Source organism: Chiroxiphia lanceolata, chromosome 11 (genome assembly GCF_009829145.1).
Source record: "Chiroxiphia lanceolata isolate bChiLan1 chromosome 11, bChiLan1.pri, whole genome shotgun sequence".
NCBI lineage: Eukaryota > Metazoa > Chordata > Aves > Passeriformes > Pipridae > Chiroxiphia > Chiroxiphia lanceolata.
This window is the reverse complement of record NC_045647.1, coordinates 14,723,143-14,748,884: the sequence shown is the minus strand read 5'-3', so window position 1 is coordinate 14,748,884 and position 25,742 is coordinate 14,723,143. Positions and strand designations below refer to the sequence as shown.

Sequence of the window (25,742 nt, the reverse complement as noted above, 5' to 3'; positions counted from 1 at the left end):
ATGGCTGTTGTGGTTTGCTTTGCTTTGGTTATTTTGAAGCAGAGAAAATCTCAAATATAAATATTCTTCAATAGTTCCGTTGCTGGTCCCTTGTCTTAGCAAATGCCTCTGTTTGAAAGCCTGTTTCCAGTAGGTTGTGTGAGGATTAAATAAATAGCTTAGGGTTTCTATAGTGCTTAGACAAAAGTGCTATTTGCATTGAACTGGTCTACTTAAAAAGCTGCCTCTGCAGACTGCACAGAGAAACAAATAATGTCTTTTACTGTTGTAGGACAGAAAGGATCTTTGAGTGTATTTCCAAAGCTGCCAGTAGTGAATGCTCAGAGTTCTGGGAGTTCCCCCTTTAAAAGGGTACAGAAGTAGCTGACCCACCCCACTGCCCCCAGAGGCAATCATAGAAGCCTGGAAATATGACACAGATCCTCTTGCTGCTGTCTGATTTAGGGAAGAGATGGGTAGGAGGGGGGACTTGGTGAAATAATGTGTGTATAGAGTGAATGGTGTAGAATGGAAGTTGCTTGGAATGACAAGGAACTGCTCCTATGAAGTCCTACTACAGAAAGCAGAATTTGAGTTTTTTTCCTGGTCTGATGGGCCTGCTCAGTTCCCATCCTGGGAGCCATCAGTCTTGATATTGGTGATGCTTTTCTGTACAATACAGTTAACTTACAGAACTTGCTGCCAAGTGATCTCATTTGAGGTCAAGATACACTAGTGTTAAACTTGAAGAATGGATCAGGTAGGTCAGTGAAACCTGTTTTGAAACAACACTTTTGAGAGATCATACTGGGTAAATGAATCACTAGAATTCCAGTGGGATTACAGTGAACTTTCTGTAGGAGTATCACGTGAAAAGCAACTAAACATTCATATCAAGTACCTACTCAAGTACTGGTTGACAGCATTAGAGAGACAGCTGTGCAAGACCAGATCATAACATTTTGTTTCCACATGAAGCAAAGCTAAAAAGGAGCCCTGTAGCATTCCCAGGCTTCAGAATTGTCCTTTTTCAACAGCAAGTCTGCTGTGTAAAGACTTTGATTTAATCTCCAGTGATAAGTAAATGAAAATTGTTATTGGTATGCAGATTAATATTTTCCAATGGCAAAGAAATGAATATTTGCTTATTATAACATGAAACCTGTGAAAGTGTTTGACTTGATGCTGATAATGGTGGCTGAAAGAATTGTTCTGTGTCATATGTACAAGATTACCCGTTCTTTTGTACTTGTGCTTAATCCTATCTCAGGCAAACATTGACAACTTCAATGTTCTGTTTCTCATCTGGAGAAAATACTGTTTAGTCAACACCATGGAGAACTTCAGTATTTGGTGTTCTTTCTTTGAGCTGCATCACTTTAATGCTTGAAGCTTATGAGAGAGTTTGCCCCAAATTTAGAGTTTTGATGACATAAACCAGAGTGTTGTTGGTAGAGAAAGGGTGAGCACCTGCATCACTGCCTGTGTGCCTAAAGAGAGTCTGGAAAGCTGGGAATTCATATCAGTCACTACTCACAGAACTTGTGTGCAAGGTGACTGTGGGGTGGGTGGGTTTTGTGTAGTGATCATTTTTCAACACCATTTGCTGCTTGTCAGAGGCACTGACCCCTACCAGAGGAATTAGCTTTTCCACATGTTTGGCAACCTTCTGTGTGTTTCCCCAGCCATCAGCTGGCTGATATTTTACAGGAAAAATGCTCTTAAACTCCACAGCAGTCCTTGGGTGGTATATTTGGCCTATGCTTGGCCACTCCTTTTTGTTAGTTTGCTGCTCCCTAAAGAACAAAAATAATTTCTTCTTGTAGTTTGAAACCATTTTCACTACTAAAGTAGGTTTCAGAAGACAGAATTGATTATACTCATTCTAGGAATTTCAGAACTGGGGGCATACTTTGTTTCTGAAGGGAGACTATATCAATGACTCTGTGGAACTTGGTACTCTTTGTTGCTTACAAGGCTCCCAAAATAAAATCCTGAGCCAGCAGAGTTCCAGCTCAGCCTTAGCACACATTTTTTTATCCTGGGTATCATTGTCTTATCAAAAGCAAACAAAAAATTGTTAGATCTATAAAAATAGCATCTTTTCCATGAGGTGGTATATTTGAAAACAGAAGTGAAGTTGTATTTAGTGTCTGCCTCGTTAACTGTCTGCCTCCCTTTGCAATATTCAGCAGTAAAATACGTTTTGGTTCTTTGGTTGGAGCTAGAATTTTCCTGCTGTTTCCTCTTCTGCTCTTCTGTTTACTGATGGCACTGTGTCCTGACACTGTGTGATTTTAAAGGACCCCTTCAGCAGCTGGGCTGAATATTATGTGTGCAGATCCTTATTCCCTGACTTTGAAGTGCTTGAGTTTGTAGCAGATGCTGAGCTTGCAGAGGAGCATTAAGTGTGTAACATAAGTTAAGGAGGCATTTGCATGTAGGAACTTCCTAAATGAAAATCTCTTATTGTCAGTTAAATGGAACTCCTGGTTCTTCTCGCTCTGACAAAAACCTTTTGTCACAGTATTAGTTTAAAGGAGGAGGACTAATTCTACTGTAAGCTCTGAAGGTACCCTCAGCTGAATTGAAACACTTTTTCTGTCCCTCTCTTTCCTTTTTCAGTATTTTTTTCAAGCTGTTCAGCTTAGCAGTTTTTCTGCTTATCAACCATATGGCTTCAGTTTCTGTACTAGATTAATCTGACCTTGTCCTCTTTATGCTGCAACTGTCCAGATTTCTCCTCACTTGCCATTTATGTGGGATTTTGACATGTTTTGCAGCGAGACATAAACCAACGGTCTTTACCTGCACCCAGGGGCAATGTGCATCAGTATTGTGAGATGGAGTTGTGTACATGGGGTGAAGAACATGAGCCCCAAATACATGTTGGACTCTGTAGGAATGTGATTCCAGTCCTGGTTCAGTCTCCTGAATGGGAGTGCCAGTTCTCCTGAATTGGTGTGCCAGTTACCAAAAAAGTCTTCTGATGCACACTAATAAAACTGTGTGTGGAAATGATCATGTCCCGTGAGGTTGTCAGCAAATTTGGAAAGTAGACTATGAGAGGTTTCAGAAGGAGCCAAGAGAATTGTTGAAGAATTAGCAAAGAGTTTTTGTGCTTGGTAGTTAAAGTATTATATTGGTGATAAATTTAAAAGGTGATTGTAACACTTAAAAGCTTCTATGGGATATGAGAAATGAAAATTGAAGAAGGAACTCTCCAGGCATCAGACAGAGATGAGCAAAAACCAATGTCCAGATGGTGAAGCCAGATAGTTGTGCTGCACATGAAATGCACATTTCTTCTGACCATAAGGGGTATTGATCATTGGGAGAGTTTATCTGTGCTCTTCTGGGTTGGCTGATGCTGGCCACTGTGAAACTGTGGTGGGAGTTTTTTCTGGAAGGTGTATTTTAGCTCAGACAGGATTTAATTTGAGAGACTTAAATTGTGCTTAAGCAGGAAGACTGACTGAGCAGTTGTACCTTGGAGTCTTGTCCTCAAACCTGTGAAGTTACTTTCTCAAGCCCTGAACTCTTGCATGGTTTTATGAAGTCTTTCTTTACTATGGTTTACTCTTGTATAGGTTTTGTTGATCAGATGTAAATGAACGTGTTTATCCCTGTCAGAAACATTGTGGTGGTCAAAGGGAAGCTGCAGGAGCTTGGCACCTTCCAGTCCAGTCCAGTGGCTGTTGTGCATGCAAAGAGCAAACTAAGCAAACTGAGGGTAGTTTCAGTAATGACCCACTGAGAAGCCCAGAACATTTTGGAAGGTTTTAAGTCACAAACTTCAAAGAAGAAATAACAGTTGTCTTTTCCTTCAGAGCAAGGTCTTGGGGCCTCCATTTCCGAGGGAGCAGAAGTCACATCCTGTGAGAGATGTCAGTGGAGAGGGCAGATGCCTTTGACCAGTCAAAGTCTTCATGTTTCTGTGAAACATGGAGCACTGGGGATAAATACTTGGCATCCTGGACTTCTGTTGTCACCTCTGTGTGAATGAGGCAGTCTTCTTGAGAGCCTTCAGTACTGTGGGCTCATTGACAGTAGCTTCCCAGGCTTAAAATGGGAAGCTTTCAGAGAAAAATGTTTTTTCTCAGCTGCTTTCTGTGCCCTTCACCTGGAATCATGGCTCCCTTTGTGAACATCTTGTGAAATAAGGGGGAGCAACTGTGCTTACTAGATCCTTCAGATATTACAGATAGATGAGTAACTTGTAAAATGTAAGATCCTCTTAGAATTTTTTTATCTTCCCAAGTGTATTTGATTTGGTTTCTTGTCTGCCTGCTTGGAAAACTGTTTTGGCCTCTCTTCTATTGTTTTACTGCTTATATGAACCTTCACAATTTTCTAACAGGAATTCTCTTGAGGACCTTGATGTCTTTGTAGGTAGACCTTCCCCCACTCTGTGACTTGTCTCTTATCTTTGCCTTCTGATCCCTTTTTTATCCTCCCTGTGTTTCTTAGCTTTTGTATGTGTGTGGGATACTGTTGAAGTGCTTGTGACTGTTCTGTTGCCATGTGACTCTTGATTATGCACTGTCTCTATGCTTCTACTTGAAACATTGAAATCCCTTAAGAGCTTGTCCTCCTTTTCTTTTTTCCCTGATAGATTTTCTTCATATTATTTTCTGAGCATCTTTTTCTGTTCTCTCACTGGGATCAAATGTGTCAAGCAGAGATGCTGGGTTTTCAAGTCTAGCATTTTCTAGATTGCCCTTCTTTGCTTCTAGATAATTCACTCCTTCAAACTTTTAAAATGTGTTCTGAGCAGATTTACATGCTGTTGTTAGCTAAATTAGTTTGTTCTTGACCCTTGAAACTCATCCATGTGCAGTATAAGTGTGATAATTGTTGTTTAGTCCAGACCCCTTTTGTTCTCCCATTGAACTTATTTTTGTGTCTAGGTAATCTTGAGAAGTCCCACCTCCAACATGCAATGACAGGCATTTATTGTCCCAGAAATGGTTACCTTAGTTATTTTGGTAGATCTCATTCTTTCTAGGATACTTTCCAGTGTACTTTTTGGTCGTGCTGGCTGGTGTTTGTTTCTTTTTTCCCTAACATATTTCAGGTTTTGATGGTGTTTGAGGTTGGTGTTTTCATCTGCAAGATCCTGTTGTAACTTGTTTACTTCTGTGTTTATTTTGCTGGTATTTACTGCTGTTATATTTCCAAACTTTGAAGGCTGTCCAGCTGTTCTACCTTGTCATGGCCATTATGGCTTGTTCATTGTCCCCACAGAGGTTTTCCAACATAGTTCTTTTAGCACCATCTAAGCTATGAATATGCATTTTCAGTTAGCATCATTTGAGAATGAGTGCCACATTAAAAAAGATAAGTGGACAAGCCAAAGCTTGAGGGCCCTGTCCTCTGCTGGCACTCTACTCTGCATTGGGGTAGTAGCCACTGTTGAATAGCTGTTGGTGTCCTGCACCTTTTTGCTTTTGGTTTTACGTGTTTATTTGGGCAAAGATGGAGAGAATAGACCATTTCCCAGTCAACTCTTGCTGTAGAGAAATTAATTAGTGTCCAAATAATTTATTTAAGCTTATTAGCGTATTACTATCTTGTAGGTTTGCTTTTTTATGGAGCTGTCTATGTTAGGACACTGAACTTTAATGCCTTTTTGGTCTTGTGTTCTATTCTGGGAGTGAGGACAATAGTAGTGTGGGATTCACAATCAGATAAACTTGGGATATGTGACCTTTTTTAATCTGTTTCAATATCTCCAGTCTCAAAATGCTGAGGATTGCTGTGCATGCTGCATGTACATGATGGTGTGTCTTGTCTGCAATGTGTAGTTGTACCACAATGTACTTAAATCAACCAGGCTAAGGAACAAACTGCTTTGTGCCCATCCTGGTTATCTTCTTTATGATTAAGGTTCTGTTTGAATGGGTGGTCTGGGTGTCAGGTGGGGAAGGATTGACCTTGTCACTTTTTAATGCTGGTTGAGTGTGTTTTGGTGTTAAGATTTAGGGGATTTTGCTTGCTTGTTTCAAGGTGATTTACTGATAAACTTAAAGCTTGCTTCCCTCTCACTCACACCATCTGAATTGCTACTTACTTCTGTCTAGGACCCAGATTTTGCTTTAAGCAAGAATTGTTGCTCCTGCTTCTGGTACTTTTTTCCCCAATGTTCCTGTTCCAGACAAGTGTTTGGAAGTGTGGTTGCACAATCAAAGCAGTACATTCTGTGTGGGGTAACTAACTGTAGCATGGCAAGTCCTTGGACTTTTGTGGGAGGTGGGGTTGGGGATAAAAAAAGTAGTAGCACTGTTTCTACTTCTTTTTCCTTTCTCCCAGATCAAGCACTGCAACTAGCAGAAACTTTACTACCTCTTCAAAATCATCATCAAGTTCTTATTCCTCAGTGTCTGCCACTTCTGTCATTACTAACGGTGATAGCAGTAACTCCTATGGACTGAACAGCTCCCACCTGGGCAGGGGGTAAGAGCAGGAATGTTCTTTTTGTTTCTCCATCCTTTGTGTGAATAATCCCTTGCATCCTTGCCAGCACAGAGAAGGAGTGTGATGGTGCCCTGTGAGGAGTTCTGCCTCTCTTGTGTACCTGTTTATCAGACTTTGCTCTTGGAAGCCACTGCCTTCTGCTCTTCCTTGCTCACTTGCAAAAGTTCCAGAGCTTACTAACTGCCAAAGGATTGCCTGATTTATGAGGGGATTGGGAGTATGAGGGAAGGGATTATATTCTTTTCTCCATCTGCCATTATGGTAGAAACCTTTCCAGGTACAGATGAGAATTTTCTTGTTCTTTCTGTACTACATAGACTCTTGCTGCAATAGGGTAGTGTGCTGTGTACTTAGAGGAAATTTATGTGTTATGAGACATAAATTAATAATAGACTGTATAAGGATTAATGTTTCCAATGTTAGCACGTACACTTCATGTTCTTGGTATTCAGTATTAGCCACTATGAAGCAACAGAAACACATAGTCTGGTTAAACAGTTTCATTAAACAGTTTTTTGACTTGTGTTTGCTGTGACTTTTAAGTAGAATTGAGACTTGATAAACTCATTGTGGAGTACACTGTGCTGTCTTCTTTTCCAGAGGTTCTGGATTTGTCTGTAACTCTTACAACTGCAGGGACAGTGCTTCCCTGTCACAGCCTGGACTTTGTGGACTCAGTAACCTTGGAAACACCTGCTTCATGAATTCTGCATTACAGGTGAGAATTAGAAAGAACTGTCTCTAAAATCAAATGAAAGATCATAGAGATTGTGGATTAAAATCGGTGAAAATAAAAGGATGTTTTGATGTGATTCAGTGAGGAGACTACACCTCCCAAAACTCATAAAATCCAAAAAACCCAGACAAAAAAAATCAATTCATATTGAATTTGGCTGATGTGCAGGACACTAGTACTATGAAACATATTACAATATTAGGGACTGGATCTGAAATATGTGGCCTCTGAACAGGCTGTGGGGGAAGCACTGAAAGGTGCCCAGCTGTAACATAAGGTCCCAGTGCTGTGCTCTGCCAAAAATGGGCTGACATGGAGGATATTCTGACACGTGTGGGCTGCAAAAGCGACATGAGCAGGTCACTGCTTGCAGTTCTGGGTCCATGTTTGAAGATTCTTGAAAAATTAAGAGTATGTATGGCCACAGGAAAGGTTCAGGGTCATTGTGTGGGGTGTTGAGGTTGTAACAGTTATGCAAAGCTGATAATTGATTCTTTACTTTTAAACTTAATTGCTTGGGATTATTTTCTTCATTTTAAACAGTGCAGAAACTTGTTAGGGATAGTTTTTTCCTAAGAAGTCCAAACAAAATATGAGCCAAATTGTATGAACTTTGATTTTAGCAATAGGCAAACTTCTAGTGTGGTACAAGTACTGTGGAATGACTTCAGTCACTCTGTGGTAGGTTTGAAAGATAGAACAGGCCCTAAAATAACTAATGCATTATGCATGTGGTATTCAGGGTACCACAATAAACTTGGGCTGCCCCTCTTTTTGTTCAACATGACTATATTTTCAGTTGTACTGTGGTAACCTTAAATCAATTTATGCTTTTTTGGACTTCATAGCTAGGACACAGTTTCTAAAATTAATTTTCATTGTCAAAGTAACTTAATCTAAACGCACTTCCAACTTAATTTATCATGCAAACTAATCATGTTAAGGACCAGTCACTTTCTTTCTTGTATTTACCATTAGGCTTTAATTTTCTAGTCATAAGTCCTTCAAATACAAGTTTCTGCTTTAATTTCTTTCTTTTTTTTTTTCTTTTACTAAACATGTACTCACATTAGATCTCACCATTTTCGTTAACTTGGTACACGTTCTGATGTGAAATTTGAATTTGTTTTCTCATTGCCACACAGATTTATTGCCCTGTGCATTAAGTTCATTTCCTTAATGCTTTTTCAGTGTCTGAGCAATACTCCTCCTCTGACTGATTATTTCCTGGAGGATAAATATGAAGCTGAAATAAATCAGAACAACCCACTGGGGATGAGGGGAGAGATTGCAGAAGCCTACGCGGAGCTCATTAAACAGATGTGGTCTGGGAGACAGTCCCACGTGGCCCCACGGATGTTTAAAGTAAGTGTGTCATGTTCTTGGAGCACAGCTCTGAGACAGAAGGAACAGTGAAAGCTGATGTACCTGCCACACATTTTGTTGTTGTGAAAGCAGTAAGGACAGAATTGCTTCAGTGTTGTTTCGTGTTCTGTATAAATGCTTTCCAGGGTACAGGCAGGAACTTGCCAACGAGTACTGTCATTCCTCAGAGCTGGTTACTGCTCTTGGTGTTACTTAGTAAATGACCTCCAAGCCTGAGAGCTGTTTACAGATGAATCAGAATGATCTTTGCAACAAGACTAGCCCAGGTCATGTGAATTGCCAGCTCTGAGCTTTGATCAGTGACAAAAGGTGTGCAAGGTACAAATCTAAAAAATGAAATTATAAAAGTGGAGAGCAAAATGCATCCCCAGAGTCTGTAACGTTATTTCTCATTGCTTTAGTGTGAAGAGTTGCTTTCAGCTGAACTACTGAAAGTAGAAGGGAAAATTGTTCTGGCACCCTTTAGTGTGTTAGCATCCAGTTCCCTGTGGCCTCCTGCCAACACAAGGTAGTGGGAGTTGATCTCTGCAAAAGCCAGGACCTGAGTGGTTTTATTCCTGTCTTCTGCACACAGGTAATGCTCACCCCCCTCACTCTTGCCTTTGTGTTTCAGACACAGGTTGGCCGATTTGCTCCTCAGTTTTCAGGATACCAGCAGCAAGATTCCCAGGAGCTCTTGGCTTTTCTTCTAGATGGCTTGCATGAGGATTTGAACAGAGTGAAGAAGAAGCCCTACTTGGAGCTGAAGGATGCCAACGGCAGACCTGATTCGGTATGGGTCCCTTTACTTGAGCACAGGGCAGGTGGTGCTTCCCAGGGTGTTTGGTTGGATTCTGGGACACTTCCTGGCCTTCCTGCTCACAGGGCACAGGAACATCCTCCCTACAGAGCGGTGTGCCTGGGATGGGAGAACCCTGTCATGCTTTGTGGCACTCTACCTAAATGGAGAAAAGTAATTCTCTTATGAGGTTTTCCTTATAGAGACCCAAAAAGTCTCTTCTGTTTGTTTTAATTTCCTGCCTTTTCCTATCCTGTTTCCCAGTCAGCAGAGCCCCTTGCAGACACTTTGTTCCCCTGAAGTTGGCAAACACCCTGCTCTCATGCAATCAGACACATAATAGTGAAATGTCTTTTCCTCAGTGAACTCATGCTCCCCTGATCAGGCTCTTATGGCTTGTCACAGTCACACAGCTGCAACATACTGACAACTGCAGAGTCCAGAGTAAGTGTATTGGGTGAAAAAGTGCTTTAAGAACCTTGAAAAGCCAGAAGCAAAAACACTTTTTAGGAAGTGTATGTGACTGGTTGTTTTTCCTCTCAACAGGCAGTGTGTCTTTTCTTGTATAATACAGTGCATGTGGCAACACCACAAGAAGCAGTATATTTAATCTTTTTTTTTCTCTCCAAGAAATCCCAGTGTGTTGTGCTGGACATACTGGTAGACCCCCTTTCCTGTGTAATTTACCCATCAGTATCAATTTCCTGAGTTTTCTTTGATCCCAGTGCTCACCATGTTATAGAAATCTTTGAAAGAAATAACTTCTAATGATTTTCTTATTTATATTTTTATAGGAGGTGGCAAAAGAGGCCTGGGAGAATCATAGGCTGAGGAACGATTCTATCATTGTGGATATTTTTCATGGTCTTTTCAAGTCTACCCTTGTTTGTCCCAAATGCTCTAAAGTTTCTGTGACCTTTGATCCCTTCTGTTACTTAACCCTCCCACTGCCCTTGAGGAGAGATCGTCTCATGGAAGTTACCCTGGTATATGCAGACCCACAGCGCAGACCTGTCCAGGTGAGGCTTGTTGAAGACACAGATTTCTTTAAGTCATCTCAGCCCTTCTCTTAGGTTTCAAGGTTGGCAAGGCCAACTTTGGACTCAATGATCCTGATGGATCCCTTCCAGCTCAGCATATTCTATGATTCTAAATGGGTAAGGCTTCTGAATTTCAAACAGAAATGAAAAAACAATCCCTCTTGGTAAGAAAAAAAAAGAAAAATTGTCTTTTTACTTTTAAAGCCTTTTCAATAGACTGATTTTAAATTTTCCCCCCATTTTATTTTCAAATGGGCCCATGCGTCCCTAAGGTAGCCTTGTGCTTACCACAGAGAAGAACAGGATGTGGGGGGCCCACGCAGAGTGACTGGATGCCCTGATGCAGTTTTAGAAGAACTGATTGACAGTATTTCAATGCCTTTCAAGACTTTTGACTTGACCTCCAGCAGCAGTGGAGAGAATGGTTCTAAGATGTTTTTTATCACATGAAGAAAAAGCAATTTTGTGTTCTGAGCAAGCTGCTGTGTCTGGTGATTTTATTTTTTTTCCTGGGTTTTACTACTGCTGAGCCTGATCACAGCAGAAGGCCAACTGTGCAAGGCTTTCATTCCCTCCAAATCCCTGCTTTATAAGGTAGAGCTGAGATCTAAAAGATCTTGAAGTGTGTGGCTGTGACCTTAACTTGAGCTGAACTCCTATAAATTAAAGATTTAAGAGTTTTTAAGATTTCATTTCCATTTTCTTGCTCCCTGCCTTGCCTGGGTTTATTTTGCCTGGTGTAAGACACGATGTTCTCTTTGTTTCTAGTACCGGGTTGTGGTGCCGATGATGGGGGCCATCTCAGATCTCTGTGAATCCCTTTCCAAACTCTCTGGTGTTCCTGCAGAAAATGTAAGGATAAATGGAGACAGTAATTTTGATAAATGTTTGTTCTTCTTGAAGTGTTTTGGTGGTTTAGCTTTTAAAGATGGGGTGATAAGCTGAACTTCATGGACTAGTGACAAAACCCTGACAGGTTAAAATGCTGTGCTTTGATTGTAAAATGAAGAGGAGTCATGAAACAATCTGTGTTTATCCTGATAGTTCCAGTGCAGTAGAGAGGTTTAAGAAAAGGAACAGAAAGGTAGCCCTCACCCCCAACACTTCTGATAGTGTAGTTTCTTAGTACTGAGAGGTGTTCAGTCTCTGGTTTGGGTCCGACTCTTCTTGGATGTCCTTTTAATAATGAAGGGATCAGATGAACATTTCCAGAGGAAATTTAATTGGTGGGATATTTTTAGGATGCCAGTGCAGCACTTCAGTTTATTTCAGTTAATTACAGATGTGAGTGATCCATGCCTGAATTCCTAGCCTGCTGCCACTTTGATGCTGGGATCTGTGCTGCTGTTTCCACCAGGCTGACTTGGAGTTGCGTCTCCTCAGTAAAATCAGTCTTGTTAATTGCTTTGTTTTTCTGATCAGTCTTAACAGATACAACTGATATTGGTGCACTGAAAATTCAAATAGAGAACTAGAATAAACTGTTGCTTGAATTTAAAGGTAGTTTGCCTAAATTTATGTAAGCTTTTACTATAACCTCTCTGCAAATATCACTTGCTGTTCTAGATGGTGGTGACAGACGTGTATAATCACCGGTTCCACAAAATCTTCCAAATGGATGAAGGTTTAAATCATATCATGCCAAAAGACGACATCTTTGTGTGAGTAAAGTGGGAAGATACCACATGTGAAGAATACTGCAAAACATTTGCTTTGGTTTCAGGTTATAAGACCTTTTGCATGACTTAGAGTAATGCAGCACTGCTCCTGCCAGCAGATCAGCATGTGAAATGTTTAGTAGATATTTTTCTAATGCAAAGGAGGTCATAGCCATTGGGTAATAATGAACTTCTAGTTTGGTGTGTGTTCTGTAGTTTAGAACGTCCTGCAAGCCTCTTTCAGAGATGATAATCTATGTCTGGATTGCAGTTATGCTCCCACTGGCATTTTTTGTCTAGCTCAGGCTTACTGTTCGTATGTTCCAAATCAGCCAAAAGCCTTGGAGCATGGAGTTTAAGATGTTGTACTCTGCCTTTCCAAAATCCATCATAGCTGTAACAGCACCCAGCTGTGACTGGGGGTTCTTTATAGACTCTTGACTGGTGCTAAACACTGTTTGTTTCTTAAATGTGTGGTTGTGAAGGACCTTAGGGAAGCTGAGGATTTGGTTCTGCTTGATGTTCTACTTGTGTGTGGTGGATGAGGTATCTGCAGTCATCTCTGAAATCCAGTGAGAGCAAAAGTTGTGTTCCTCTATTGCAGCTGGAAATTGAAAACTTTTGCATGTTGAGTGCAAAGTGGACTTTGAAGCTCACAACTGAACCTGGGGCTGAAGGGTCAAATCCAGCCCTCCATCACAGGTCCAGTCTTCCTCACATGAGAGCATTCCAGTGTGAGATTGTAGCTTCCATGAAACTGTTGGGTCAGTGTGAAGACGTGCCCTGACATCCTCTGGTGCACTGGGAGCCTTTCACTGGGTGGGATGCTGTGACATTCTGCTTGTTGCTCTGTTGTCATGCTCTCTGTGTGACCTCTTTGCTGAGATGCAATGTAGGAGTTTGTTTTGAAAAGTTTTCTTATGTTGTTGTTGTCCTCAATTGCATCTAAAGGTGTGGCTGGTTAGGATGCCTGGGGAGGATGTTTGGCTTCTGTGAAAGCTGTCTGGAAGGGGATTGGGAAGTGTTAGTTTTGTAAGTCTGTCTCCAAAGCCAATAAAACACTAAAAAAACAAGAAGCATGATATTACAATGGTAATTGCAAAAAAGCCCTGCTTTCTTACAGGCATAACATCATATCCCTGCACAGAAAACAAGTGTCTGAATCAGGTCTGCTCTGGGGTGTGGGGGAAGCATTGGCTGAACTGCAGCTCCATGTGTATTTTCCTTTGCAGTTGGCACTTCCTTTTATGTGCAGGGCAACTGTAAATGAGGTGATGCTGTGAGTCATAGTGAATGAACTGACCCGAGTTAAAAATAACCCTCCAAGGAAGAGGAGAGGTAGCAGGAGGAAGTTTTGTGAATCCTGTTTTTCCATGTACACCCTCCAAGATCTTTTCAGCACTAAGGGGCAGGAGAAAGCAGCCAGGCATCAGGGCAAGAATTAGGAAAAAGCCACTCATAGGAAGTCCCTTTAGTGGGTGTTTCTGCCAGGAAAAAGATCTGTAAAGTAATATTCTAACACAGCTAAAACCCAACGTTCTTTTATTGAAAGGAAGTCTTGTCTCAAAAACACAACAGAGAAACACTTGTTCAATAAAGAGCAAAGCTTCTTTAAAGGCAAATGTAGAGTTGCATTCAGTGTGGACAATCTACCTACCTTGTCTGGTTATAAAAAGTCTGCTATTAGATGTTCTAAGATTTAATGAAATCATTCAAGAAATGATAATAGCAGTGTGAAGGTTCGTGAATTCCCTTCGGTTTCCATCTGTTCAGGTCATCTGCTGATGTGGGTGTGAAAGGAGGGACTGACAGTGTTTTGTGTTAAAATCGGACGAAGGTGGGATCATTTGGGGTGGGTCTTCAATTTGGGATTTCTGAGCTGCAGTTTTGAGTGATACTTTAGGGATTTTTACCCTTTTATTTTAGGGATTTTTACCCTTTCGCTGTTGCTTGCAGAACCTGACGTGAGCAGGCTGTGACAGTGTGGTGGCACTGGGAGAAACTTTCAAAATTGTCCCTGAAAGGATGTGGCTGTGTTAAGTTTTTGGTTCATCGTGCTCTTTCAAACTGACCACATGAAGGATATACAGAAGGCAATTTTTTTTGTTGTTGTTACAGCATATTTTATGTGCTTTTAGTATCTTTATGAGAAATTTTGATTTTTCTTTAGTTTCTCTTTTTCATTTTTTCTTTTTATTTAGCCCAGGGTCCTATGAGATCTCTGTGAATTTAAACTTATCATTAAGTTGAAACTGGCTTATATAAGTTTTTTCAGGCTTTCTAAATCTTAGTCTAAGATTCTTATGACTTGAAGGATGGTTCTGTATTGCCTGCATAGTCCATAAAATGTTCAGCTCAGAAAAAATCCTCATGTGCTGACTGGTGCTGTAGCTGTGGGGTAGATCACTAGTTACACTGAGTAATGTATCTTTCTCCTGTTCCTGAAAGAAAACTGTCTTTGTATCGATTAATAAAGGGGAACAGATGACTTCTATTAGAAAGTACAACTGCAGAAGGTTTTACAGTGACAGTATTTTCACCCAAAATTCGCAATTAAAATGAATAACCTTAAAAAGATTCAATAAATCACTCTAAACCCATCAAATATTTGTTTACACTACATTTATATTGGACATTACCACAAAATAAACTTTTAAAGACACTTTCTAAAGTGTTGGAATGAGAAGATAGTGATTACTTCAATAAGAAAGGAAGAAACCCTCTGGAAGCTGCTTGTCTACCATGTTTTGAAAAGATAATTTTTCCCAAGAATTGCTTGAATCACTTAGTGGCTTTGTGTGCCAAGACTAAAACATACCAGCTTTTAGTCTAGGGAAATAGAAGTTACAGAAAAGATGAGGGTTTTAATAGCATGAATTATGTTACAAATCACATAGGAAAACTGCATCATTTCAGGGTACTGTGCTCAATGCAGCAAAACAAAGTGAGAGCTTTGTCAGGGAAAAACAAACGGGAGAGGGTTTGTCTGGTAGTCATGGTACCTTTTGCAGGGTGTGTTCTTGGGTACTAACTATTATCCTAGATGTGTGTAAAGTTGACATATAATATGCAACCTGGGATATTACTGAGGACCATTAGTTAATTGTATTTATGTGAGATGTTTTCTAGAATCCAGATGTCTCTTGTATTTAAATTAGCATGGTATGCAGTGTCTCATGTACTTGAACTCTTTCCTAATTCGTGTTTTATTGATCCTGTCCCTTTTGTATACTCATCATATGCTCTTATTTTCCAGCGATGTCCAGTGGCAAGACTTCCCTGTTGGCAAACTGTAATGTGTACATCTCACTCCTTGTTTTAAGTAATTGAAGTTAGATGCTAAGTTTCTTCCACTGGTTAGAAAACAAAGTTTGGAGAAGGAAGCAATCCAAGATAGTTGAATCAGTACAACATATTCAGAAATAGATTTCTCATGTGTATTTTCCCACAATTTATGTGTGCATTCCCCAAACCTGTACTTTAAAATTTTAGAGATGGCTGAATGGGTCTTACCAGTTTTTGAGATCTCTTCCTAGAGGGTTTTGCTGCCTGGTCTTTGAATTTGGATGTACTCTCAGGTCTTTTCATTTGTTCCTTCCTGATGGCCACACTGAGTGAATTCTGAGAGAAGCTGTGATAAACTGAAGACTGCACCCTTCCATGCTGGTGTTTAAATCATCCTTTTAAAGGTGTAACAGTTCCTCACTTGAAAAGCACTCCTCTGTTCCACTGGCATAAGCAAACCCAGGTTGTGTTAGTTACTGTCTGTGGTTATTTGCTGGACTCTGAGAATGCAAAGAATGTAGTGATGGGGGAGTACAAGGCCCTCAGGCTCTGATTTTATGAGCGACTGCCATCCAGTTCTTCCTTTGTTCCTTGATTTCCTTGTCCCCCCTCTAAACAGAGACCAGCAGGTTGATCACCTGTGTGACTGTCTTCTTAACAGAAATAAGTTGTTTCAATGGTTCTGAAGCTTTTTAGGGTCTGATTGTAGCTTAAACTGGCAGTTCTTGCTTTCTTTATGTTTCTTGCAATCACCTTAAGTTGTCTCAGGATTGAAAAATTTAAATATAAGTGTCAGTCTCTTACAGTATTTCTGCAGGTTTGCTTTGCTGAAGGCAGTAGTCAGCCCTGGGTCTGCATGTGACAACGGTATTCCTGTGGTTTGACAGACTTCTGATTTTAGAGTGTTGTGCTCTGGCCAGCTGGCAGCACATCTCTCAGTTCAAACTTTGAAGACTTAACGCCACAGGAGATCTGTGCCCCAGCAGGGATGTGATTTAAAAAAAAAAAAAATAATGTCACTACCTTTGTACTGGTGTCTTGCTTTTGACACCAGTGTCTGTTAAATCCCAACTTTCAGTTTAGGCCTCTGTTATGAGCAGAACATGGATTTCCATGAAGTGCTGTGGTTGGAAATGTCACTGAGCAGGAACTCACACAACACGTTGCAGCAGGAGCAGAGCAACTGGAATGGGCCTTGGCTCTCCTCAGGATTTGCTTGACAGAGGGCACAGTCTGCAGGCACAGATATTGTCATCCAGATTGTGCTGTTGATGAAATTTGTGAAATGTGCAGTATGTGGAATGTGTGGAATGTATGGAATGTTAAGCTTGCACCTTCTTTAGGTGATTTCAGTGGTTGGAAAGCTGAGCTCTTTTTCTGTTTTCACTGTAGGGTTATGAGGGAAGACACAGATCAGCCTTCTGATTTTTGCAGGGCATCTTGGACATCTTGAGACATGTATTGTGAATTTTCATGTCTCACTAAAGTGGTGGGAGATGCTGAATCTGGGGGATTGAGGAGGGGGGCAAGAATTGGACTCGATTTGGAATTTAAGCTGAATGGATTGCAGTATGGAAAACAAAAATGTGCCCTGAATGGCATTTTCCCTTTCAGCTGCTCAGTTTCTGGCTCGTGGATTCCTGTGGTTACCTGTTGTGCTCCCTGATAGTAAAACTTCAGAAAAAAGAAATGCAAATATTACTGGACTTCTTGATGTTTAAGTGACTTTAAGTAACTCTGAGATGCATCACCAAATAAACCTGTCTCATTTTACACAAGAGGACAAAACTATACATTTTCTTCTCCAAGTCACCTGAAAGGGGAGGAGAATGTGGGTCTGGAATTCTCCAAGCCTGTTCTTTCATGAGGCTTTGCACTTGTCTCTTTCTCATCATGACAGGCTCGGAAATGTTGGGTAGTCCTGGTGCAAGATATGTTAATAATTGGCATCAGAGCAGAAGTGGGATGCAGAAATGTAAGGAGTTGGTAGAAACCTTGAGGCAAAAATCAGTGACACTACAGCTTCTCATAGGGTTGGAAATGTCTCTCTCCAGGCATCTCGTTCTGTGGCAGGACAGGGAGGTCTGTGGCAAATGATGCTCAGAGCTCACTCACATAAAGGTGGCCTGCAAATCAATTTGGTGCCATGAGTTCAGTGTTTGTGCTGAATGCTCTCATTCCCCAGGCTAAGCAGAGAACAGCGTTCAGCACACAACCCAAACACTTGCTGTTTCTTTTCCTTAGGTTCTGGGAAGTCCAGCCCCAGTAGGACCTCCGGCTCCCGCTCCAATGTAACCCCCACACATGCACCATGCTGGTGATATCCCATCACCAGGGATCCTGCTGGAGCTTGGAGCCGGTACAAGGGGTCAGGTAAGTACCACTTGAAAACAAACTCCACGGCCCATTTCAAGGGTATCCCTCATCATAGTTCTTTTTGGTTCTCAAGAACTAAGAAGAAAACTGTTTTGATGGATAAACTAGGTCCTGCTGTTCTCTTAGCCTGGCTAATGGGGCATTATTATATAATGTGTTGTTTACACTGATGAAATTTTCACAAATTGATTTGCAGGTCACCTTTAACCTATCAAAGTGTGCATATTTGAGTAGGATATACTTTGCCATACATGCCATGCTTTCTGCCTTCTCCTACAACATGCTGTGTGGTACATTTAGGTGAGTTCATGGTCTTGCAAAACCATGACTGGCTGCAGAAATGTAGGTTTGTTAATGTGACTGAGGCTACAGCAATTATTGAATGAGTTAATGAGGTCAGCAGACCAGCTAGTCTGGTAGTTTTATGTGAAACATGTATGAGATCTTGTAGCAGACTGGTCTTGCTGAAATGGGGTTTTCTTGTTTGAAATGAGTTTGTGTCCTTTCCGCAATGAACTTGTATTTTTTTAAGCTTTGTAAAAATCTTCCTGGTTGAATTCCCTCATCACTTTTAATCTTACTCCGCTGCAAGACTAGAAAAATCCTGTGATCAGCTTCTACAGGGCAAGCTACCCTGTAAAAAAAATTTAAAAATTGCATTTGCAGTCTCTTACCTCCTCATTTACTTGTCTGTGGGTGTTCTGGTATTATGAAAGAAAGTAAAAAGATTTTAGGAGTATCTCCACTTCCTAGAAGAGATCAGAATATGTGCAGTAGTTTCACCCAGTTTTTTCCAGGTCTCTGTTTATTCTTACTGTCTACTTTTGATCCTGTTGTGATTTCACAACAGCATCTCTGGGTGGGTGTGCAGTAGTAACCCTGTTCAGACAGATCTGTTTCTCAGCTTCTACAATGGCATTTTTTCCTGCCTTTCTCCATTCTCTTACAAAATACACTTCCTGGTTGTTGCTGTAGACTGACTTGGGGTCCACACAGTGTTTTTGCAGCTGGAGTTAATATCATAGACCCCAGCACTTGGGAGGGAATGTTTCAGTAACATACAACATACAACCTGGTGTTTAGCTCAGAGTATGTTTTACTTTCAGTGTCCTTTCATGTAGCTCTGCCTGGTCTTCTGTAGCTTTCCATGCTCCTGTGCACTTACTTAACTTCAGTGTGCAAGGGAACAAAAGTTCCCTCATTGCTCACTGCCTCCTTTCTGAATTGTAACCACAGACCTGAAGCCTTCATAAAGCTGATGAAGGCTGGTCAAGTCCTACCCTATTGCTTAGCAGTTTTCAGACACTTTTTAGAGTTGTTGGTAATTACAAAAGCAGCCAAGCCAGTGTTTTGCGGTGTGGTAGCACCTGAGCTGATGTCCCTGACTTTTAAAACCATGTTGTGTGGTCTGGACTAGCATCATCTTTATGTTCTATTATTTCAGTGAAGTTGTAAGATACAGAATTATGGTGTATTGTTCAGTAATTCCCAGTATCAGCTCTATAACCTTCCTTAAACTGTACATAAAGTACTTAATCTTAGATTCTTTTTTTTTACAGGGAATGTTTGAGCTGTTGCTCAAGAGATCAGAAAAATGACAGATCCTGATTCTACTGTGTCTGCTTCTAGTACTAGTATGTAAAGGCTGTTCTGAGGTGGAGTGGGTAGAGGGGCACTTGAGTAACCAAACCTGTTCTGTTTTGGTGAGAAGTGTGCAAGATGCTGTCCTGCAGAGTGCTGTGGGGTGCAGTGTACTGGCTGTTGGTGATAGATGACTCCTGCCTGGTGTAGTTGCTTTTTCTCTCTGTCCCATCTGTTCCATTGCATGGGCAGGGCTTCATTCAGATGCTTGAGGGTGGAGTGTAAGTGGGGGTTGCATTAATTGCTGCTTGCAGAGCACAGTGTAGGTGGTGTGAGAGGCAGTCATGTCCTGAATGTGTCATGTTCTGAGCTGTGTTATGGGATTCCAGCTTAAGGGTCTCGTAGGACCTGGAATTAATCACAGATGATATTCTGGGACTGTGGCCTTTTGTTATTTAAACAGTACTAAGTAAAATAATTCACCTTTTTGTGGTGCCATTTCTCAGGAAACTTTAGAAAATGTGAACTGTATGCAGTGCTGGTGTCCAGCTGAATAGCACTGACAGCCTAGAAAATCTCTACAGAGCCACTGGTGTTGGACTGTCTTATGCTAACTCTGAGCTCTTGGTGGGCTGGGACTCTCTGGAAGGATGTTTTCCTTCATGTATTCTACTGACTCAGTGCAAGCCCCGGACTGGGATCTTTTTTTGTTTTAATTAGATGGACCAGAACTACAACTCTGAAATTTGTTCTTTTCCCTGCTCTACAAGACCATTCTGAACACAGGAATAAAAATGTTTCTCGGCTCTTGAGAGAAGGGAAGTGGCTTGTCTAATGTAAGAGGACTGTTAAGAGTTGAGTGCATTCAGATGTGTGATTGTGGTCTTGGTCATTATGTGTAGTGACATCTTTCATGAAATCTTTCTTTCTGTTTCAGTTTTAAGATAAATTCTGAGGCAGGTGACTCACCAAATTAAAGAGCAGTGTGACTTGGCATTCCTGAAAATGAACCTTATGTAATGAATAGCCCTGAAGCAAACAGTGTAATAATGTTGGACCACGTGGTTTGTTTCGATTCTGACGTCTGCAAATATCTCATTTGCTGTTTCACCCAGGACACGAGCTGCATCTTGGTCTCCTTTCTGCTCTCCCTAGCTGTTTGTTGTCTTCCAGAATTTTTCTTGTTTGCTTCCTGTCTTTAGATTTTTCTGTGAAGCAAGTGTTTCCAAACTCTTGGTTTTCTGAAATGTTAGCTGCTTAATGATGTGAGCTCAGGCCATTAAACTGTGTGAGAAGCTGTGAGAATGCAAGATCCAAAGGTGTCAAGTGGGTGTCTTTCTCCAGGGGAAACAAACAGTCAGAGGAATTTCAAAGTAAATTTAGTATTTGTGCTGATGCTGTGATCTGGTTGAAGCACGGTGTAGTTGTCAGGGTGGTGTCTTGGGAGGTGAGTGGCAACAGAGATTTGAATTGGGAATACAGAGGGCAGGTGGCAGTTGAGTTGGTGGCAGGTCTGTATCCTGTGCCACTGTGAGCCATGGGGAGTGGTCAGGAAACTGCTCTGTAGCATGAGCACGTAGTACAACCCTTTGTATCTGGTGCAGAGAGTTGCTGGACTGAGTTCATATTGGTTCTACCTGCTGTGCTTCTTGGCAGTGGAAATAACCTGTGGAAATGCCTGTCTTTCAAACAGGTATGAAGTTTGCAAGCCAAGTGAGGACAGCTCAGAGTATGTTACTCTCTCTATTTACTTTCGGGAGAAGACAACAAGACAATCCAGCAACACTGCAGGGACTGTGCTCTTTGGGCAACCACTGCTCATCTCTGTGCCCAAACACAAGCTCACTGTGGATCACCTGTACAGTGTGGTTTTGGAGCAGATCAGGTAAGTCATGTCTGTGCCTTTGAATACTGTGCCAAGTTCTAGAGGTCACTTATTCACTTACATTGTAATAGGATTACTGCATCCTTGTTAACAGGAAGAATTTTTGTGTGGGATGTATAAACCAGGATTTGTGTTACATTGGTGTCTGGAGGCCCCAGGGACATTTCAAGGTCCTGTTTTTTTGGGCTCTGTAAAAGACACTAGTGGTGGTGGTCAGAAGGGGGGCTGTTTGCTCAGTGTTGCAAAATAGGTGAGGAGCAGAACTCAGGCCACGTTTTCAAGGCTGACAGATGGGGCCACCATAACTTCCCTTTGCCTTTCAATCTACTGCCAGTAAAATTCAGAACAAGCAGCGAGAACAGAGACTTACTGAATTGTTGTTTGACTCATTCTGAGGGCTCTTGGCCTCTTAATGCTGCTGTACCGGCCAGGTTCTGGTTTGCTGAGGGGGATAGGGCAGCAAGAATTGATGACAGGGGGGTGCTGCTGTTCTGATGCTCAGCTTCAGCCTGGCTGTGTGACAAACATACCTCTCTTTTTAGCCGCTATGTGAAACTCCCTTTGGCAGAAGAATACTCCACACCCTGCCCAGACAGAGGAACCTGCAACGGCTCCAATGGGGTGGTTGAAGGTAAAGTTCTTTCAAAATTGGTTGGAAACTTTTCAGCACTTTTAAGTTTTTTATTAGCGTTTGGTTTGTGCTGTGTATTTGGTCAAGCTTCAGCAGATTGTTTCTTCACTGTGATTAAACCACACTATTGTGTAGGACTTCTGCATGGGATGGGGGGGAATTCCTCTGTAGGGAGATCAGATGGGTATAAGAGGCAGCTGGGGAACAAGGTGTGGTGTGCATTCATCCTCAGTGTTAGGGAAGTCCTTGCTTACCTGTGAGGTGTTTAGGTGCCTCCCTCCAGAGGCAAATCCTTTCTTGATGTGTCCTTTGCTGATGAAAATTGGCCTGTTAGGTCACAAAAAAACAGTTGTGGAGAAATAAAGTGGAAATGGTATTTTCTTTTGGAGGACCTAGAATCATGAGGTCTCATTCCAAGGCTAGATGCTTACTAAGACACTTTTAATGCTGATGGCAAATGCATGTTTCCCTTTCTTCTTTGAAATAATTCACTCCTGTAGCCCTGAGGGTAACAACTGGAAGAAGTTAAATGGGGAAAAAAATCTGCCCATTTTTTCCCTAAGAATAGAAGTAACATTCTTGGAGACTTACATATTTCCTTCTGTAAAGACACTCAGCTGTAACGTTGTTGATTCCCTCTTGGGGATATTTCTTAGGGTGTGCTGTCAGAAGGTGTCATTGTTACCCTACTGCCAGCTGAGCACTCTCCATCATATCTGATTCTAGGATATAAAATCCAGCACATTACCTGGCATGTGCTAAAGGGAAAAATACAACTTCAGATGGAGTGGGCAGCAAGCAGGGGCTTCTTTTTCTGTGAAGCCCTTTAATATTGTCCTTGTTGTAAATTTTGCCAGGTGACATTGAAGAGATGGAGCATCAGGATGGTGGAGAGGAAGGCAAGGAAAAGCTGACAGAAGCTGATCCCTGCCACTCTGAGGGTTGTATGCAGGTGGAGGCAGCAAGAGACCTGCAGCCTTGCAAGAAACAGCATTTCACTTTTAGCCTTGTGAATTCCTCTGGGACCTCTGAGATAAACTCCATTGTTGAAGGAAAAATCTTAAAACTGAGTGGTAATTATTTTCTTGCGTTCTTTTTTTTTTTCTTTCTTCTCCTTACACCTTTGCAATAAATGTTTCTTCTTTCTTGTAGCTTTTTCTGCAGTTGCTATTGACTGGGATTCTGATACACGGAGGCTACTTTATGATGAACAGGAGGCACAGGTATGCTTTTTTCATAAATAATCTATATGTAAACTTGCATGGTACATAAAAGATGACAGTAAATGGTGAAATTTAGGTGTAGCTCCCTTCATAAAAACTGAAGTCACCAGCATGAGATAGGTTTACTTAAAATCTGTTGGTAGTAAAGTCTACGGATCTATAGTTGCTGATCTGTTTCTAGTGTGTTCTGAAAAAAGCAGACCTTTTAATTTCAAAACTAGGTGGTCTAGTTCATGGTCCACAAAACAAAACTCAAATCTGAAGCCAAATTCATAGAGCCTAACAGAAAGCTCAGTATTCCTTCTGTGAGAGCTCTGCTGGATCATCTTTTGTAACAAAATAAGCTGGTTTTATTGTCTTGATAAAAGCCTTAAACCCATCAACTTTTGGTTGGTTTATATTTTTTTCTTATGGACTGTTATAACACAAGAAAGGAGTGACTGGAAGCTTGAGAGGAGTGTGTGACTGGGGAAGGGGAGGGGGGGCAGAAACAGGCAGCATGGGGAAGGTGAACCTGTAATTCTGTGATGCAAAAGATTACAGAGTACATGGAATTGAATAAAGCATCCATCTCTTTCACTAGGCATTTGAAAAACATGGCAGCATGCTACAACCACAGAAGAAGAAGGCTGTAGTAGCCCTCAGAGACTGCATAGAGCTCTTCACTACTATGGAAACACTTGGTGAACATGACCCATGGTAGGAGTCTGTGCCTGCATGTTTATCACAAAGTGCTATAACTATTTGAGTTCATGTTACTTGTCAGGGGATTCTGATAATTTCCCAGGTCTGTCCTTTTATGTTCACCTGTGAGAAGTCTGTAAGATCTCTATTAAGTGATTGAATCCATAGGCTGCAGGCAAAGTGTCAGCAGACATGAAGCTTCCAAAGATGAGGTCATTTTCAATTCCCAGGCATACATCTGAATTCTAGACAGTGTCAGACAGTGTGGTAATAAAGACTGAAAGTATGTGCCTACCTTAGCATTTAATCCTGTATTATTTCTAACTTGAGCCACTCCTGACCTGCTCCCAACTCTACCAAAATTCCCTAGTCCAGAGGGACAAGATACAGCAGATCCCAAGTGACCAAAATGTGATTATTATGTGTGCAGAGGTTCTTTGGAAGTTATTTGATAGCTGTGTGAGAAAATAACTTAAAGTGTACTAGGAGATTGTTTATTACTAATTTCCAATTACATGGTGCAGGTATGTTTGCAATTGTGACCTGTTTGAGCTGCATCAGGGGGATAATAGAAAAGTAATGGGATCTTTAAACTTTTTTTTTTAATTTATGAAAGGAAAATTAATTTTTGTACAATGTTCAGTTAATACACTTGTCATAGGGCATTTTGCCTATGAAGTGAAAGCAAGCTGCAGTTTGGAATTCTCTGAGGCAGTGTGTTCACCTGCATATTCCACAGCCAGTGTGCCTTCTGTAAGGCAGGGACTGTGCTGTGCTAGTGAGGCATCTTTAATGGAAGGCCAGAAGCTTTTCTTTTAATGTAGTTATTCATTTCCTTATTTGTTATTCCTTCCTCAGGTACTGCCCTAATTGTAAGAAACATCAACAGGCCACAAAGAAGTTTGACCTGTGGTCTTTGCCCAAGATTTTGGTGGTGCATTTAAAACGCTTCTCATACAGCAGATACTGGAGGGATAAACTTGACACTGTTGTGGAATTCCCTATCAGGTAGGATTCTTCCCTCAAGCCAGGAAGAATTTGAAGAATCTGGTCAAGAAAAATCTGTTTCTGATGTTTCTCTTGGTGGGTGGGCTTGTTATGAAAGCTGTAACTGGAACAACTGTCTTCTGGGTTTGAGCAGCTCGACAGCAGGCATGAGTTGAGTTGGTTAGTTTTTAGTGGGCTTATTTTTGTTAAGGTTAATCAGTTCTATACATCTCAAAGAGCATTAGTTAATGTGATTCTGCTGGACCACGAGAACTTCTGTAGTGATTTTAAAAATTTGTTGGGCAGAGCTGCACTTGTACTACTGAGTATTGCACAAGTACAAGATGAAAGCCTGCCTGGTCCCTCTGTTTCTGCTTGTCAGCACCTTGCTGCGGGATGAAGTGTACTACTTACTGCTCCTATCTCACTTTTCATGCCTACACAGGGACACACTGAACTGTGTTTTATTCAGCACCTCCCTCTAAACCTTTTGGCAGTGCTTGATGTGTTTACCAGGACCTGCCCTGTGTGGGAGGGGTAACAAGTCTGGTCATCACACTAATAACACCTGGCCCTTGAGCAGCAGAGCAGCCCTGCTGCACCAGTGCTGCCTGCAGAGCTTCACTGGTGCCATGCAGCTCTTCCTAAAAAGTGCTGGTTACTGCTGTGCTGATGCTTTTGGGTTTCCTTCCAGGGGTTTAAACATGTCCGAGTTTGTCTGCGACCCAAGAGCAGGCTCGTATGTGTACGACCTCATTGCAGTTTCCAATCACTATGGAGCCATGGGAGTGGGCCACTGTGAGTAACTGCTGCTCTGTCCCTTGGGCACAAGGAAATGTGGGCAGAAGGGTCCTGGGAGGGCTCTGTGTGTTGGACATCTGCAGTAGCCCTCACTAAGGGTTTCTAGTCCCCAGAAGGTACCTGTGTTCTGTGTGCAAGTGAATACCATACTGGGAGGTAATATCCTTCTTGTTAGGATCTGTAGGGCAGATAACCAGTTTGTGTACTTTGCAGCTGCCTGAGGTCTGACTCTGAT

The 25,742-nt window shown here is 41.5% G+C and overlaps 1 protein-coding gene across 1 annotated transcript in view; it reads left to right on the top strand.

The window, feature by feature from the left end:
* The window catches only part of USP4 (ubiquitin specific peptidase 4), a 34,595-nt gene that overhangs the window by 6,000 nt on the left and 2,853 nt on the right, over positions 1-25,742 (top strand). Inside the window, exons 7-20 of the mRNA XM_032698834.1 lie at positions 6,292-6,435; positions 7,057-7,174; positions 8,384-8,557; positions 9,192-9,350; positions 10,151-10,375; positions 11,165-11,248; positions 11,963-12,057; positions 20,990-21,181; positions 21,724-21,812; positions 22,670-22,885; positions 22,965-23,035; positions 23,619-23,734; positions 24,578-24,727; positions 25,401-25,504. Coding sequence (XP_032554725.1) covers positions 6,292-6,435; positions 7,057-7,174; positions 8,384-8,557; positions 9,192-9,350; positions 10,151-10,375; positions 11,165-11,248; positions 11,963-12,057; positions 20,990-21,181; positions 21,724-21,812; positions 22,670-22,885; positions 22,965-23,035; positions 23,619-23,734; positions 24,578-24,727; positions 25,401-25,504 — 1,937 coding nt within the window. The remainder of the gene's footprint in view (positions 1-6,291; positions 6,436-7,056; positions 7,175-8,383; positions 8,558-9,191; positions 9,351-10,150; positions 10,376-11,164; positions 11,249-11,962; positions 12,058-20,989; positions 21,182-21,723; positions 21,813-22,669; positions 22,886-22,964; positions 23,036-23,618; positions 23,735-24,577; positions 24,728-25,400; positions 25,505-25,742) is intronic.